General features: G+C 45.1%; 1 protein-coding gene across 6 annotated transcripts in view; it reads right to left on the bottom strand.

The window, feature by feature from the left end:
• Vrk1 (VRK serine/threonine kinase 1) overlaps positions 1-17436 on the bottom strand; it is a 63270-nt gene that overhangs the window by 21050 nt on the left and 24784 nt on the right. For 5 of the 6 annotated variants that reach the window (XM_032908388.1, XM_032908389.1, XM_032908393.1 and 2 more), the window contains exons 2-3: positions 12603-12767; positions 6422-6477 (exon numbers count right to left, since the gene is read on the bottom strand). In XM_032908388.1, coding sequence (XP_032764279.1) covers positions 6422-6477; positions 12603-12762 — 216 coding nt within the window. In that variant the 5' untranslated portion in view covers positions 12763-12767. Of the gene's footprint in view, positions 1-6421; positions 6478-12602; positions 12770-17436 lie in introns of all 6 variants that reach the window. The other variant, XM_032908391.1, reaches the window with a different exon arrangement.

Raw genomic sequence — 17436 nt, 5'->3', positions numbered from 1 at the left:
GTGTAAAAAAAGAAGAAAGTGAAATTAAAGAAAAGGAATCTTGGTTAACTTTCAGAATGACTCATTAATAAAACTCCAGCTTAAAAGATGCTCTCCCAAGACCACTCCTGGCTTATTACCAACATATAAGATTTTTGATTTATTCAGTTTCAGCCTACATCATATCAACTTTAATTTTCAAGTTCCCTTCAAGCAATAATTTATTAAACTTATAATGTGAATTAACCATATAAATCAGGACACTCTAATGAAGGCTCCTGAGCACTTTCAGACATTTTTCTGTCCAATAGGCTTCCATTATGACAAAGTAAAGGAGCTACTTCTTGGCGCCGTGCTCCAGCTGAAGCGAGATATCTATGGAGAAAATACCTTAACTCAGAACTAAAATTGTATTAACATATTTCAAATCTAAAATACTTTGCCAACTCTATAATAGCCAAGATTTAGAAAAGAAATTGGGACTGACATTTTAACTAGAATATCACTAAACGTTTCCTTAAGACTTCTAAGTGTCAAAATGACGATGACAACAGGAAAAAAAATTAAAATGTGATATATTTCAATGGCACCATCCAAAAGCAACTGGCTGCCATTTAAAAATGAAGCTGTACAAAGTTTCTCCTTCTTACCAAAAAAAAAAAAAATTCTGCATTGAAAATTAGAAACACTCATCACAACATCAGGCAAAGTCTTTCCCAGGAGGCTGTGAAATACAGACCCCGTCCGTCAGTTGTTCCCCAAGAAAAGGACCATCACACACCATCTCTTAAGTGGCATCAACTGGAAGACTATCTTCAGGCTTCCAACGCTGCTCCCACGAAGGTGAGAAGGACTCAGAGAACTAATTTCTTTCTTACTGACTCTTAGGTTTGAGGGGGATGGGGAGTCAGAAAATTCTCTACTCGTATTGTCCAAGTTATTTATTTACTATTTCTTCCTGGTGTTGTGTGTGTGTGTGTGTGTGTGTGTGTGTGTGTGTGTGTGTGTGTGTGTGTGTGTACGTGTGCACGCATGTGTGTTTCTGTGTATGTGTATCTTTGTGTGTGTGTATGCATATGTCTCTCTGTATATGAGTGTTTCTCTGTGTGTACGCACATTCAGTGTGTTATGTGTATGTATGTAGCTGTGTGTGTACTTGTGTGCCTGTGTGTGTATATGTGTGTCTGTGTGTGTGCATGTACTCTCATGCACAGCTCTGAAAGTGAACATAAGCTAACATACTAGTGACACAGCAGTGCTGCCCCACAGCTGCTTGCATCAGTCAAGGATAAAGGCCCCCAACAGAAATAGAGACCACTCCTGTGTGAGAAGGAGTGAGTAGGAGATGCTGAGACATTTAATTTGTATGTGTGCGTTATGCTCATGCCAATGCCAAATGCAGGAGCCATGTGTATACATGCTATGTAGAGCATGTCAAAAGCAATGGAGCTTTTGTGGTGGAATCTCAGAGTACACTATTGGAAAGGATCTCAGAATGAAGCTACAGGACTACAGAGACACGACCTCACCTGTCACAGCTAAGGAGCTCCAGATTCCACTCTGCCTCTCAATCTGGATGCAAAGCAGCACCTGGCAGACTTATCAAAGACACCAATGGCCAGGCCCTACACAGGCTCATGACAACATGCAAGAACTGGGAAGCATTTCTTCACAGAGCCTCCCCATAAAGGACTTTCAAACACGCAGCTTCGAATCTTGCAGTTCTGTTACTCACACCCAGTCAGTCACTCATGGTCTTTGAAAACACGAACCAGCCAGGAGGCTTTGCACCCATCTCCAGCACCACACGTAACAATCTTCATGTGTAGTCTGAATGGCAATTGTTCTGAGTTTAAGTCGGAAAAGGTATGATGATGGTTCTGTGTGTTTATATTTGCTGTCTCCTTCACCTTTAAAGACTACAAAGCTGTCAGAACAGAAACAACAGCCTGGTCCACTCCCAACAGAGGAAAGTAAACGGCATCAAAAGGATAAAAGTGAATGAACAGAGAAGCAGGAAGAGGGAGGGGAAAATTATACCTAAAAAAGTGTAACAAATAAAATAAGCATGGGAGAACAGCGTAAGTAAAGGACATTTAAAACAAGGCCACTGTCCAGTAACTTAAAACCTACTTAGAGAAAATAAACACAACCATTCTAACTGACATTAGGAGAAAGGTATCAGAAGCAAAACTATAATAAAGAGCAATCCAGTGATTGACACAGGAATTTAAAGGACCCAAAGACTTCAGTCACCAAGGGAGCAGCAGCCGGCTCTGGCTGGGGTCCCTCTGAGGGCTAGGCAGCTGCTCTTCCAGGACCACAAACACAGAAGAGCGACTGAAATATGAATCATAGGAAAGCGGGCACTCACCCGCCCTTCACAAAGAGAAGGACAAAGGACAGTGGAGATACAGAATACCAGACTAAGTCTGAAAACAGACATCCTTCAAACCTAGAAACTCAATGTGCTCTGTTAGAGTAACTGGAAATTCAGATCCAATGCATTTCCCTCCGTAAGGTAAGTGAAAAGGATGGGAGGTGAACACTTACAATGAGGCTCACAATTCTAAGACAAAGCATCAGTGATACAGAACAAACATGGTCATCTAGTGCACTCCCTCCAAAACAGGCAAACAAGTATGGCAATTATGCAGGGCAGAGCAGAGGGGTCTGGGAGCCTGGACCGGTTTGACTCACATGATCATGAGTCAGGGGAGGCTTGCTTTCTTCTCACTGGAGTCCTTTGAAGATAACTGAGGAACTGATCTCCTCTCCCCACCCCCAGGTATCCTGTTTTCAGGTGTATAGAAGAAGGCATAGAATCTCCCTGCAATCCCAGACACGGGACTAGCATCACAGTAAGAACTCTAGCTCCTCTGACTTGGTGGCAACCACCCCTGTGGTTCAGAAGGAAAGTCAGAGCACAGTGCAAAAGAAAGCTCCACCCCAGAAGGACTGGAGACGAGGGACAGGCAGGAGACAGACACAGTGAGGGGACAGGCAGGAGACAGACACAGTGAGGGGACAGGCAGGAGACAGACACAGTGAGGGGACAGGCAGGAGACAGACACAGTGAGGGGACAGGCAGGAGACAGACACAGTGAGGGGACAGGCAGGAGACAGACACAGTGAGGGGACAGGCAGGAGACAGACACAGTGAGGGGATAGGCAGGAGACAGACACAGTGAGGGGACAGGCAGGAGACAGACACAGTGAGGGGACAGGCAGGAGACAGTGAGGGGACAGGCAGGAGACAGACACAGTGAGGGGACAGGCAGGAGACAGACACAGTGAGGGGACAGGCAGGAGACAGACACAGTGAGGGGACAGGCAGGAGACAGACACAGAGAGGGGACAGGCAGGAGACAGGCACAGCGAGGGGACAGGCAGGAGACAGACACAGTGAGGGGATAGGCAGGAGACAGACACAGGAGACAGTGAGGGGATGGGCAGGAGACAGACACAGTGAGGGGGACAGGCAGGAGACAGACACAGTGAGGGGGACAGGCAGAGAGACAGACACAGGAGACAGAGGGGACAGGCAGGAGACAGACACAGTGAGGGGACAGGCAGGAGACAGACACAGTGAGGGGACAGGCAGGAGACAGACACAGTGAGGGGATAGGCAGGAGACAGACACAGGCACTGAGAAGGAAGGGCAGAGCTGACTAAGGTTTCCCACTGCAGACACAGAAGCTCTAGCCTCACAAACTCCACCATGTCTCAAACCCTGCCTGCTGTGTTCTGGGAGATAAGATGGGAAGTGCTCACCCAGAGGTCCTCGGGTCCAGTGGAACACTACAGGGACCAAACGGCTAGTGCGACTGACAAGCAAGTCAGACTGGAAGAGTCTAATACAGAAAAACTTGTAGAAAAATTAAAAACCATGATGCTTTATGAATAAAACCACAAAATTCCTGCAAAAAATATGAGCAAAGCAGCTCCAGAATGGGTAAGGAGCCTACCTTAGCTTGCCTAAGTAGGGTGTGCACTACAGGCTCAGTTCAGTATCAGAGCCATATTAACTGAATAAAGGAGAAAAAGCTTGAGTCAGTCTGAAAGACATATTAAACCATTTAAAAATGAACAGGTAAACTATCAGCTAGTAGGAAATAGCTACAACACATATCTGAAAATAAGATCTATCTAGAATAACTCTGCCTTCTCAATTATAAAAAGCTACACAATCCAATTATTAAAAATAACCTTCTTAAGGAGAAAAGAATCAAGGGACTGAAGAAGCACTCATCACACAAGACCACACACGGCAGACACACACAAGGAAAACAGGCTCAACAGTGCTCACACAGCAAATACAAACCAACAGCAGCCAGACACGGCCCCCTGCCTCCTGGAAGGGCTCACAGGCCAGGCACACCAACTTTGGGCAAGCGCTGCATCAGGGAGAGCTGTCAGTCAACCACTGGCAATACAAAAACCAACATAGCCACTTTGGAAATATGTCTAGAACTTTTTTTTTTTCTATTCTTTTTTTCGGAGCTGGGGACCGAACCCAGCTGAGCCAAATTCTACCAAATTCTACCACTGAGCCAAATTCCCAACCCCTAGAACTTTTTTAAAATTTGAATGTGTATTCTCCCTATTGACAAGTAATTTAGCTTCCAAGAGACACAGAAACCCATCCCATCAGAACATTACTCCAAGAGTCTTTGAAGTTTTGCTCCAAGTAGCCCAAACTGGCAACAGCCCAGATTCCTATCAACACATCAATAAAAGGCAGTGAATGAGCTGGCTGATGGCACACTCCTTTAATCCCAGCACTCAGGAGGCAGAGGCAGGAGGATCTCTGTGAGTTCAAGGCCAGCCTGGTCTATATAACGAGTTCCAGGCCAGCCAGGGCTACACAGAGAAACCCTGTCTCAAAATGACTGATCTGCTAAAAGTACAGGTGATTCCTTTAAAATACCACACTACACACACAGCACATATCTGACAGTACCTATAGATAATACTCTAGACGAGAAATAACCGAGAAGAGTTAGGGCAGTGCTCAAACACAGGACAAAGAGCTCTCTAGAGACCGCAGGATGTTCACAGAAGGCATGAGACACTTACACATGCCTATCTCAAGTGTTCAAATACTGATTTATGTAGCTTGCTGAAAAGTTACACTGCTTAGTAAATATCTTTAAAATGTTCACTAAAACAAAGGCAGCGAGGGCTCAGTGGTTAGAGCACTGACCGTTCTCCCAGAGGTCCTAGATGGCTTCCCAGCACCACATGGCAGCTCACAGGCATCTGTAACTCCAGCTTCAGGAGACCCAATGCCCTCTTTGGCCTCAATGGCACCATGTATGCACACAACGCAGACATAATGCAGACAAAACACACAAAATAAACAACTTAGAAAGAAAAAATTATAAAAAATCTGGTCTAAGATACCTGGTTCCTAGGGAGTGGGATATACTTCTATTGAATACAACAAAGTGGGCAGTGAATTCTGAGGCACTCCTGACTCCCAGACTGTATAACCTTTAAACAGAAGAAAGGGCACAGGGAATGGGGCGCTCAACTCTCCAATGACTACTCTGTGGCTCTTCTGTTTAACAAGGGTCCTCCTGGATAAAAAGTGGGGCAGGCAGAGCTATAAACAATGTTGATCAAAACGAGGAACGAGTGTTAAGGAAACACAATCAGTGACTGACAAGAACACGCCTCTTTGTTCTCCAGTCTGTAACTGGCCTAACTACTCAGTGGCTGCCAATCCTACACACCCAGAACTTCGGTGTGAGTACTGCAAAGAGAACTTTACCACTGCAAAGAGAGCTCTACCACTGCAAAGAGAACTCTACCACTGCAAAGAGAACTCTACCACTGCAAAGAAAACTCTACCACTGCAAAGAAAACTACCACTGCAAAGAGAGCTCTACCACTGCAAAGAGAGCTCTACCACTGCAAAGAGAACTTTACCACTGCAAAGAGAGCTCTACCACTGCAAAGAGAACTTTACCACTGCAAAGAGAGCTCTATCACTGCAAAGAGAGCTCTACCACTGCAGAGGAAATCACAACTTCTTAAAATGAACAGGGAAGGGAGTAAAACTGACAGCAGACAAAGTAAACAAGCAAGCAAATGCCCAGAACAAAATAAAGTCAGCTTAGCAGGGAGGTACAGGATCTAAATATAAAACACACCCGCCTGAGGCAAACAGCTGAAACAAAACGTTCCACCCTGCAGACTTCTGTGGTCTCTCAGACATCCTCAAGACACACTGTGCCACTCTAGTTCAGGGGAGCTGGAGACTCTGAATTCAAGTTGCTTAAAACTATAGAGCTACTGTGTGTCTCATTAAATATTTATGAAAGATTATTAACAATGCAGTACCTTATGGCTTAGCTAAGTCTAGTCATCAAAAAGATGCCTTACAAAATAAATACCAATTACATTGAGGAAAGAAAAATAAGCAATATTTTCTTACCACTTTCACAACACAGGGCGCATCACTGCCGACCGGTTTGGAAGAATTTGTGTCCGCTGTTTAAAGAGTGAGACATTTACATCAGAACAAGGAGTGTTGCCACAGACGGGATATGACAGACACTTGGGTCTACAACCCTGCGACCCTCTGAGGTGTGAATCCCAGATTCCAAATGGCATTTCAGACCACCATTACAACCTAGTCTACGACTTTTCATATGTAGAATGTATCTAGCAATTCTAGGATCTTCAATCTAATCAGATGTTACAGGAAGTTGTTACACTAAGTTAAACAATTTCTCTCATTCAGAAGTCCTCTGGTGTTGGTGCTGATACACTGTGAAGTCCTGGAGGACGGGCTGTGAGGTCCCCAGTTCTGATGAGCTGCAAACCCTTAAGGAAGGAACAGCTGGAGGCAGAGGAGTGGACTCCAGTCAGTCACTGGTCAGTGCACAGCAACACTTGAGCCATTGCCATACAGAACAGGAAGTCTCTCCAAGCTCATCAACAAGGATCTTCATGTCATTTTTCTAAGAAATGAGAATTTGCAAGTGAACAGGAAAAAAATCCTTCCACTCCTGGCTATTATTTGAGCGGTAAATGCAGACATCAAGTAAAACACATATAGTGTACTATGATAGAAACATCACTATGATGTGACAGAAGAAATGGGGGAACAGTTAAACAGTGATGGAGGCAGGCAGTGCTATAGTGTGCTAAAGAGCCTGGGGTGTCACTGAAGCTATGGAGCAGTTCAGGCCATGGGAGTTCATAGGAACAATATTCCACACAGACCAGCACCACAGCCCCCAATATGGGATTGTTATATGAATTGCAAAGCCAGGAGACCAATGCACACAGAGACCTGTTACACAGGGAGCAGAGAGTAAACAAGAAAGGCTTAACAGACAGGATGAAGGCTGGGGCTGCTGCTGCAACTGAGACACGGAGCCTCCAAGGTTTTGCCAAAAGGACTAGCATGGTCCAACCTAATTGGTCTGCTTAGGAGGATGTGTACCAGCCAAGAGCAGAAGCAGGCAGAGCAGTAGGCAGTGTGGCCTGACAGCTGCATAGACCCAAGGTAGTGCTAGCAGACTGTGGTCACAGACTGGAAGGGCAAGACCTTGATGGGCTGGATGCAGATGGTAAGGCGCTTCTAGGGTATGGGCAGAAAACTGCACAAAAGCTACAAATAGAGAAGCTCAGGAGAGATGCTTTGGGGTATTTTGTTTGAGATGCTTGCTAAACATCCAAGTTCAGATGTTATTATGGTTTTAATCTAAAATGTTCCCCAGCTTTGTGATCTGAACACTTAACTCTCATCTGATGGTACTATTTTGGGAGGCTATGGACCTTGAACAGGTAGAGCCTAACTCAAGGAAGTAAGCTACTGGCCGAGACCCTCTGACGGCTAGTTATAGACACCCTAGTTCTGACCTGCACTCTCTGCATCCTAGTCTGTGCACTGTGGACAGCCACATGCATTCCTGCCACACCATGTCCCCCATGTATATAAGTACAACTGTAGACCCAAGTAACTGTGAGCCGAGGCAAATCCTCCCCCTTAGGGTATTTCTGCCATTGCAACACAAGGTGCTGATGCAGATCTTAGCCCATTACGGACACACGTCTTGAGCTCGTAGTGATTAGCAGAGAAACGCCAACTATCAAGGTGATATCTAGTTCAAAGGGAGAGCACATGCATGCTCCACGTAGGTGAGATCTAGGTTCAGTCTCCAGCACAGTTTAAATGCAAAGGCTACTTATTTAGAGCCTCCCACTGAAAGAAATCTCCTTGGGAATGAACAAAAAGAAAAGAGTGCTAGAACTGATACCAAAGGCATTGTCGCCTTAAAACAGAGGACAGGCAGACTGCAAGAGCAGACAGGCAGACTGCGAGAGCAGGCCACAGAAACCAAGGAAGAAAACCAAACAAGAGCTGCAGCCAAAGCACCTCAGACACAGAAGCAGCAGTTTCTAGAAACACTCATCAGCTCCCTATTAACAGCCCCAGGGAGCAGCATTTAGATACTGAATTAGTAATAAGGCAGGTTCAGAATCTTTAGCAAAACATAGAAATGAAGATAGCATCCCATTAACACTGCACTCAAATAGGAGGGTAAAGAAACGCAACCACATACCCACAACACACGACACACTATGCCAGGCACCAAGGAGACAGAACGAGGCCTTGTCAACAAGTACCTGTTTATCCTGGAACTGAGAAAATAGTCAAGTGTGAAAAGCATCATGAAATGTTTGGAAATGTCAGGGAATAAGCATGTGCACGCCCTGCCCTAACCTCAGCTTTGGAAAAGCAGCACTGTGTAAAAGCAAAATGGAGAGCGATGCACACTTGCGTGCCCAGACACGCACACTGCTGTTGCTGATCGCACACAGAGCAGCATCAGTGTATCGGTGCGCACAGCAGTGAAGGCACAATCTTCAAGCAAATCCTCCTCTCCACACAGAAAGCAAAGCCCTAACTCACAGATTATTCACTAGGTACTAAAATTTCTTATTAGTCAACAGCACCTGCTAATGACAGAAATAAAATATCCAACACACACGCAAAGCAAGTTCCAGATTTGCAAAGGGCCACCAAAGCAAGGACACTGGAAAAAGGACCACATGGGAGCACGGTGGCTGGAACACAGATTTTGAGGAGATTAAATGGGACAACCTACTTAACAACAAGTTCCTGTTAATGAACCCCAGCCTCCTGCAGCAACCTCAGCACCTCCTCTAAATGACAAGCTTGAAATGTGCGCTGGGCTGATGTAACTACATAAAGGCATGGATGGAGACAAATGCCCCCATAGAAGGATGCAGCATACGCAGCTGATGGCACCATCGGAAGTTCTAGAAGCCTAAGGAGGTAGGACATAACTGGAGAAGATTACTGGGTGGTGAAAGCCATCAGAGGCATCCTGCCCTGGGGCCTTCCTCTGCTTCCTGTGGGCCAGAGGTGAAACCCTCCTTCTCCTGCCCATTGCCTAAATGTATGGGTCTTGGAGCCAAACAGCATGGACTGACCCCTCTAAAATCAGGAACCACAGTGACCTTGTGGTTCAATCACCACACCCACCTGGGGCATTTTATCGTAACGATGTGAACATTTCCTGAACAGCTACTTCTCCATGGTTTATGAGGACTTTCACCTTACATAAATACAGCCTACTTCACTAGGACAGCTTTATGTCCAAACAAAACCAGAGAAGCAGCATGTACGTCTCCAAAGGCCAGCACAGTCTCCATCAGGAGGCTTGTGTGCAAGACATGGTGAGAAGTGCTGTTTGCCAGCTGCGTTTCATGGATACAAGTGCAGAGGAGGGCGTCCACTCAGGGGTGTGAAGTAGGTGAGCGAATGAAAGTAGCTATCTCCTATCACGGCTCTCAAATCCCAGAAGCCCCCATCACTTGGGAGAGCCTGTTAAAAACAGCACTGCAGGCCTTCCCCATGGTCTCTGAATCACAGGTAGAGTGGAACACAAGAACAGCAATTGTGACAAGTTTCCAGATGATGTGAACCTTCACTGTAATATTAGCATAGCAAGTCAGACACTGCTTGAAAGAAGTTTTCACTTTACAGCAACTAGTTGAAAGGAAAAAAGTTAACTTCATATTATAGATGTTTGCATCTGTGTGTGTTTTTTTAAATGTCTACACATTTCATTCTATGTAAACTACTATTAAATATAGCATTTGAAACTTTCAGGGTTAGAACAATGGCTAAATGGTTAGAGGCACAGGCTTCTTTTCCAGGACTGGGACTAGATGGCTCACAACCATCTCTAACTCCAGGCTCAGGGGATCCAGCTCCTTCTGACCAGTACCAAAAACAAATAACTTCTTAAAAGTTGTGCCAGGCAGAGTGACATATATTCTTACTTACTCAATGCTTGGGACACAGAGGCAAGAGAATCTCTAATGAGCCCAAGGCTAATCAAAGTCTCACAAGTACATAGTGAGACCATGTCTCAAAACCATTTATTAAGAAATTAATGGCTGGAGAGATGGCTCAGAGGTTAAAAGTACTGACTGCTCTTCCAAAGGTCCTGAGTTCAATTCCCAGCAACCACATGGTGGCTCACAACCATCTGTAATGAAATCTAGTGTCCTCTTCTGGCCTGCAGGCATATATGCCAGCAGAACGCTGTATACATAAATAAAATTTTAAAAAAGACATTAAATAACTAGTTAACTAAGTCAAGATTAGATATAAATGCACAGTCAAGACCTATCTCAGCTACATGATGCCTTAAAAACTAAAATTTACAATAACGAAAATGAGAGTAAGGTAAAAGCACAGAATGCAAAGACGGAGACAAGTGCCCAAAGCAAACAGGACCTATGGTGAGTACACTCCCACTAGGGTTCTTAGCAAACAGGACCTATGGTGAGTACACTCCCACTAGGGTTCTTAGCAAACAGGATCCATGGTGAGTACACTCCCACTAGGGTTCTTAGCAAACAGGATCCATGGTGAGTACACTCCCACTAGGGTTCTTAGCAAACAGGACCTATGATGAGTACACTCCCACTAGGGTTCTTAGCAAACAGGACCCATGGTGAGCAAACTCCCACTAGGGTTCTTAGCAAACAGGACCTATGGTGAGTACACTCCCACTAGGGTTCTTAGCAAACAGGACCTATGGTGAGTACACTCCCACTAGGATTCTTAGCAAACAGGACCTATGGTGAGTACACTCCCACTAGGGTTCTTAGCAAACAGGACCTATGGTGAGTACACTCCCACTAGGGTTCTTAGGGAAGATGACAGCTGTACCTACAAGCAAGGTTTTTGCTTTTCATTTCGTTCTCTTTTATCATGGGGTCTCACTATGTAGCCCTAAATGGCCTGGAAATCACAGATCTGCCTGCCTCAGCTGGTGCTGGGATGAAAAGGCTGCCCCACCACCCCAGCGAGGTAAACCTGCTGCTGCTGTCCTTGTTCCTTTGCTCTTGGTCTTACTGTCTGACTAGGGTTTCTTTGTGTAGCCCTGGCTCTATAGACCTGGCTGGCCTCAAACACAAGAGATCATTTGTTGAGGTTTGGTCTTTTGTATGTGTTATAATGCTGAATACTAGTGCCCCCCACTCCCTGGTTCCAACCCCCTCCCCAAGGCCTGGTTGCCCCCAGGGATAAGAAAATCTGCACACATACCAAGTGATGTGTAACCTCCCCCCACTCCCTCCATGTCATCCCTGACTGGTGAGTAAAGATGCCTACAGCCTATTTCGAGACAGAAAGAGAAATAGGCAGAGTTAGGGTTCCTGGGTTTGCGGTCTAAGGAGAGACCTAGGCAGGGAGAAGAGAAGGTGGAGGGAGGAGTGGATGCCATGAGTTAGGTGAGTCATGGAAATATGGCCATGAGGGCTGGCCAACTGGATTTAAAAGCAGCCCAGATGGAACGTGACAAGTTATAATTTGGGATTACTGATGGGCAAGTAGATTCTAATAGCTTTGAGGGTAGATATCTGCCCAGTTGTGGTGTATTAAAGGCTTATTATAAATATATAAAAGTTGTGTGTTTTTTATTTGGAAACTAAGTGATCCGAGGCAGGGTAGAAACCCCTGGAATGAGATTAAACACCTACTACAACAAACACTCCTGCCTCTGCCTCCCAAATGCGAGAATTTAAGGTGTATGTCACCACTACCACTCAGCAGGAAACCCTTTTTAATGTTGATAACTCAGTAAAATCATAGAAGATCAGGATTCTAACTTGGTTTCCAGCTATCCCAAGATAAGCATGCTAACTAATAGAACTAAGGCAGGTCAGTCAAGCCCACCAGGAAGCACAGACATTAAAGCAGACAGCTATAACGATGTGTAAAATGAGCTAAGCGCAGAGCTGGAGCCCACTGCACCGAGCTGAGGTGGAGAGAAAAGGATGGATACAGAGCTCTTCCAGTCTCAGGAGCGAGAGTCTGTGTAGCAATCTGAAGGTGCTAAGGAAACTGTGTTCATGAGTGACAGTATTCAGCATCTTGTTCTTTTTGTATCATAAGATGAGCCACCTTCTACTAATACCTCAAAGGTGAACTTATTTGTGACCAACCACACACTCCTAAATTAAGATGGCTATCAGCAGTGCCTTGCAGTAGCTCAAATGAGAAGCAATCCCATACAAGCATTTGAACCCCCCATTGATGACTAGAAATCACAAGCACTCACCCAGATAGATGCAGCCAAAGCCTCCTTGGCCAATAGGCAGGCCTAGTTTCCATTCCTTTTTAGACATGTCGGTTATGATCTCTCCAGCGGCAAACTGCTCTGCGAGGCGCCTCTTTGCAGGTCCCTGTCTTCCAGCCTGAGCTGCTTTTACACGAGGCATTTTCACTGTAACACAAAACAAGCAACTTTGCTCACAATTATAACCTTGGAAGGGTTCAAAACAATCCCCTACAGAAAACTCTACTCCAGGGGATGTTCAAGACTAGAGACGGGTGTCTACTAGTTCTGGTCTTTAACAGCTGGGATCATGTTTGGTTGTCACTAAGCTTGGAAGAGGAGACCATAAAAAAACAATTTTCTATGCAGCTATGGAAAGCACTTTAAGTACCGGTGGCATATCATCTATGACTAAAATACTATTAGGAACAACAAATCAAGAACTGTTTAGTACAACTGAGGGAAGACGTGCAGTTAGAACGCACACCATCTAGTAATGCAGCCAAGAGACCCTTAGTACAGATGTGCAAGCACAAGTACAGAGACTACAATACCTATGTCAAGGCGGGGGACAAGGGCTTCTGGGGCACAAGAGTGGGTACTGAGTAGGAAGACTGCAGCAGCCCCACTCACAAAGGAGGACAAAGGCTCAGCAGGCTAGTCCCACAAGTTCTAGACATCAGATGTGTCCCTTCTCCCTGGGCATTCTGGAGAAGCAGCTCACTCACTTTTCTCACCAGCACAAGTGTTAACAATGTCTGAGAAAACTGTTTTACTGGGGAAGAGCACAGCTGGAATCAAAAGCTTTGGATCCAAGTATGTGACTGGCCAGTTGGGAGATCTTGATTAAAGCACATCTGTCTAAGCTTCAAGTGCACTCAGGCATAACCACTGCACGAGTACAACTGTGTGTGCACATGAACGTGTGCCGTATGAGTCCAAATTCTTCTATCAACACTGACTCAAAAGATCTCCTTAAGAGTCTACAGTTCCGGGGTTGGGGATTTAGCTCAGTGGTAGAGCGCTTGCCTAGGAAGCGCAAGGCCCTGGGTTCGGTCCCCAGCTCCGAAAAAAAGAAAGAAAGAAAAAAAAAAAAAGAGTCTACAGTTCCCTAAAAACTGCAGAAGAGAGAAGCAAAGGAGGACAGAGATTAAAACAGGCTGGTCTGCAACACTAAGAATGCTATTTCACATGGGAGTCTGCTAAGATGTGTAGGATATAGTAACATACAGAGTGTATTAAAAGATTTATTTTCTTGGAACTTGAAGAGGTGGCTCAGTGGTCAAAGAGCACTGACTGCTCTTCAGAGATCCAAGGTTCAACTCCCAGCATCCACATGGTGGCTCACAACCTTCCGTAGCTCCAGCTCCAGGAGATCCCATGCAGCCTTCTGGCCTCCTCAAGTACAGTCATGCATGCACATACTCATGGACAAAATACCCATAAATATAAAAATAAAATAGACATTAAGAAAATTAATGATTTGTTTTCTTGTCTCTTAGAGGATGTGTACGAGTATCTGTGTGGGTGCATGAGAAGGTCAAGGGTATGAGATTTCCCTGGAGCTGGTTACAGGTTTTCAGTTGTGGGTGCTGAGAACTGAGACCTGAACTTTGCAAGAACAGTATGTGCTCTTAACTGCTAGACTATCTCTCTAACTGTATCACCACCTCCCCCTACTCCCCACAACATCAGATTGGAAACTTTAGCAAATACCCACCAATTATCACTAATATGCATGAATCCCACATATGCCATATATATGCACATACTGTGACAGCTAATCGTGGTTGACAACCTGACTACACCTGGGATCAACTGAAACCCAAGCAGCACGACCCAGGATGAAGGCGTTTCTTGATTATTTGAGTTGGGGAGATGTGCTCTACATCCATGGGAAAGAAGGGAGCTCTTGCTTGCTGCCTGTGTGCCATCATTCTCCTGTCAAGTGCATCCATCCTAGTGCTTAGACACTCCCTCACTGGGATTAGAACCTACTTCTTCAGGACTTCCCTGGAACCCCAGCTCCAACCTGGGGCTTTTGAGACACCAGCCTTCTCTTTCATCCAGAGTCAGCCATCAATAACTACTCAAACGACAGTCAACAGCCATGCTAGTAAACCTCCTTTCAATAGATGTGTTCACCAGTCCCACCCCCTCCTGCAGAGAGCACTAATGCAGACACTGCATTAACTGACTGATGGGGAAATCTTTAAATCTAACTTTTCTCTTAAAAAGAAAAAAAAAAAAAGCTTTCTGCGTTTTACAATTTCAAACTTCTCTGGGGTGAAAACATCCTCAAAGGAAAGGAACTTGGGGCTAGCACTTCCTCAGATGGGTTCTCTCAAGGTACTTTTTAAATCTGTGCTGAAATCTTGCCCAACAGTATTTTGGTGACAGCCATGGCAACCAGGACTTAAAACACGGAAAGATTAACTTCTGCACCTCGCACCTCAGCGACGACTCAACTAGAAGGAAGCTGAACACTCAGCAGACCTGGCACTAACATGATTCCTTCTAAACTTTATCCGGCTTTATCAAATCACAGCAATTTCCTATTTGATTATTTCCTTATAGTTGTCAAAACAGTTTTAAATGACTTTTAAAATCTTCTTTTGGTAACTGAAATGTCTGGACAATTTTTTTTCTAGAATTCTCTTTCCATGCAATAAAAATACCATCTTGTAAGTGAAAATCCTGCCTCAGCATCCACTTTGTATAGAGTTCTTGTAAATACAGTGGGCTTTTTTTCCATTCCAAATAAAACTATTGGCTTTTAGTTTTAGTTTTACACTTGAAGCCAGCTATCTGGAGCTTCCTGGGATAATTAAGATCAGGGATGCCACTCCTAAAACCACGTGTACAGAACAGTGTCTCGTGACTGGTGAACTCTGAAGAGCACTGGGTGTGCTAAGGCCTCAGGAATCCCTCCCCTGCACACCCCTAAACCATCCAGAAGACTGGAGTGAAGCTCAGAACCTTAGGAAACATCCACAGGAAAACTGGGAAACACTCCCTGTGTCCACACCACCATCTAAGTAGATAAAGACAAGGCTGGTCCACACCATCCCCAAAACTTCAAAGCAGTGCACACACTGAGAACCCGTCTCCTCCCCAGCTCAAGAAAATATGCTGGGGCTGCAACCAAAGGACATCACAAGGTAACTCCAGGGTGTCAAACATGAAACAAACCTGAACACAGGAGAAGAGCAAGCAACAATGTGCAGCTGTGAAGCCGCACCCCGCACAAGGGACCATGGATGCTGGGGGGACCCCTTGAGAAAAACACCCCCCCAAAAAAAAAAAAAAAAAACAGCTATGGCTATTTCAAAACAAAATAAAAATCTCAGTTAGAGTTTGGTGGTTGCTAACCAAGAACAACTGTGTAAAAGTGGAATGGCAAACAGGAAAACAGGGATTGCTCACTAAGTCTTCCGTATCCAGTCACGCAAGGTCAAAATTGTAAATGCAAAATTCCAGAAATAAAAATTCATAAAATGTAATATTGTGTGCCATTCTGAGTATGGATGCATCCGGAGCAAACCCTCTGTCCAGCTGTGGATGTCGTTCACCCTTTCTGATTCACCCACCCTAAGCTGCCCTCCCATCAACCATAGGAGCCGTCTGTCTGTTTGTCTCAGTTTCCAAAGCCACAGTGATTCTTATCACAGTGCTGTGTGTGGTAAGCATCAGCTCTCCACCACCGCGAGTGACACAGATGTCTGTCTGAGATGTGGAAACCACAGGCACCTCACGTACAGACCCTCTTCTGATGGCTTTGCTCGCGGTTACTGCCACACTCTCACTTCACAGAACCAAGTAGGATCCCTATTACACACATTGGTCACAGTGTTTCTAACTCCACCACCAGCCATGGTTTCTGGGATCCACTGGGATCTTGGAATGACTCGCCTAGGACAACAGAGGACTGCTGTAATTAGGTGACATCCAAAGTCTATTATTCCTTCGTTCCTTAAAAGTCATGAATGTGAGGTAAGAAATGAGAGGTCCAATTTTAAATGCTGTACCTGAAGTAGACACAGGTGTATGACAAGCCTAGCCTTAGGAAGTCAAACACAAAAGGATCCAGAGTTCAGAGTCTCCCTAGGCTACATACAGACTGTCTAAAAAAATGTAACTATACGTGAAATTACATCTCTTATGTGTAGAAACAATAACCAACCCAGTAACTTAATACACGCATTCCTAGCATATGAACTGTATTACTGAAATACTATCTCCAGAAAAGAAACCTCTCCATGTCACACTGACTCAGCCAGGAGCAAACTTGCCAGGTAAGCACAATGACCTAAGTTTACCCCCAACGCATAGGTGAAAAGCTGCCCGGTGGCCAGCACGTGGAAGCCAGAAAGAGGTGGACCCAGGGGTGGGGGTGGGAGGCTCACTAGCCAGCCAGCCTAAACCCACTAAGAGACCCTTCTCAAAGGACATGGCTCCTGAGGAATAACACAAGATGGGCCTCTGCTCTCACACATATGAACCCAGAGCCTCTTCCTGCCATCATGAACATTCCTAAAGCCTCTTCTGTTGGTTCCATCCTGCTCTAAACAGGCACACTACCAGGAGGCACAACTACCGTGAGCACACAACTATCGTGCCAGCTTTATCTAAGATCTAGACCTGCCCCTACCCACTGCACTGGAATCCCTTCTCATTTTCTGGTTAAGAGCAACAGGAAGCCTCTCAGTTCTGAGAACAGGAAAGCAGGCTGCCCCAATCTACTGTTGCTTTGCTGGCAATTTTTTGAAATTGACAATTTCTTAAACCCTGGAACCCAAGCTCACAAAAATAAGACAAGCACAAGTGCTTGCCTTAT

This window comes from Rattus rattus, chromosome 7 (assembly GCF_011064425.1).
Source record: "Rattus rattus isolate New Zealand chromosome 7, Rrattus_CSIRO_v1, whole genome shotgun sequence".
Lineage (NCBI taxonomy): Eukaryota > Metazoa > Chordata > Mammalia > Rodentia > Muridae > Rattus > Rattus rattus.
The sequence above is the reverse complement of the archived record's forward strand: the minus strand, read 5'-3'. Positions and strand labels throughout refer to the sequence as shown.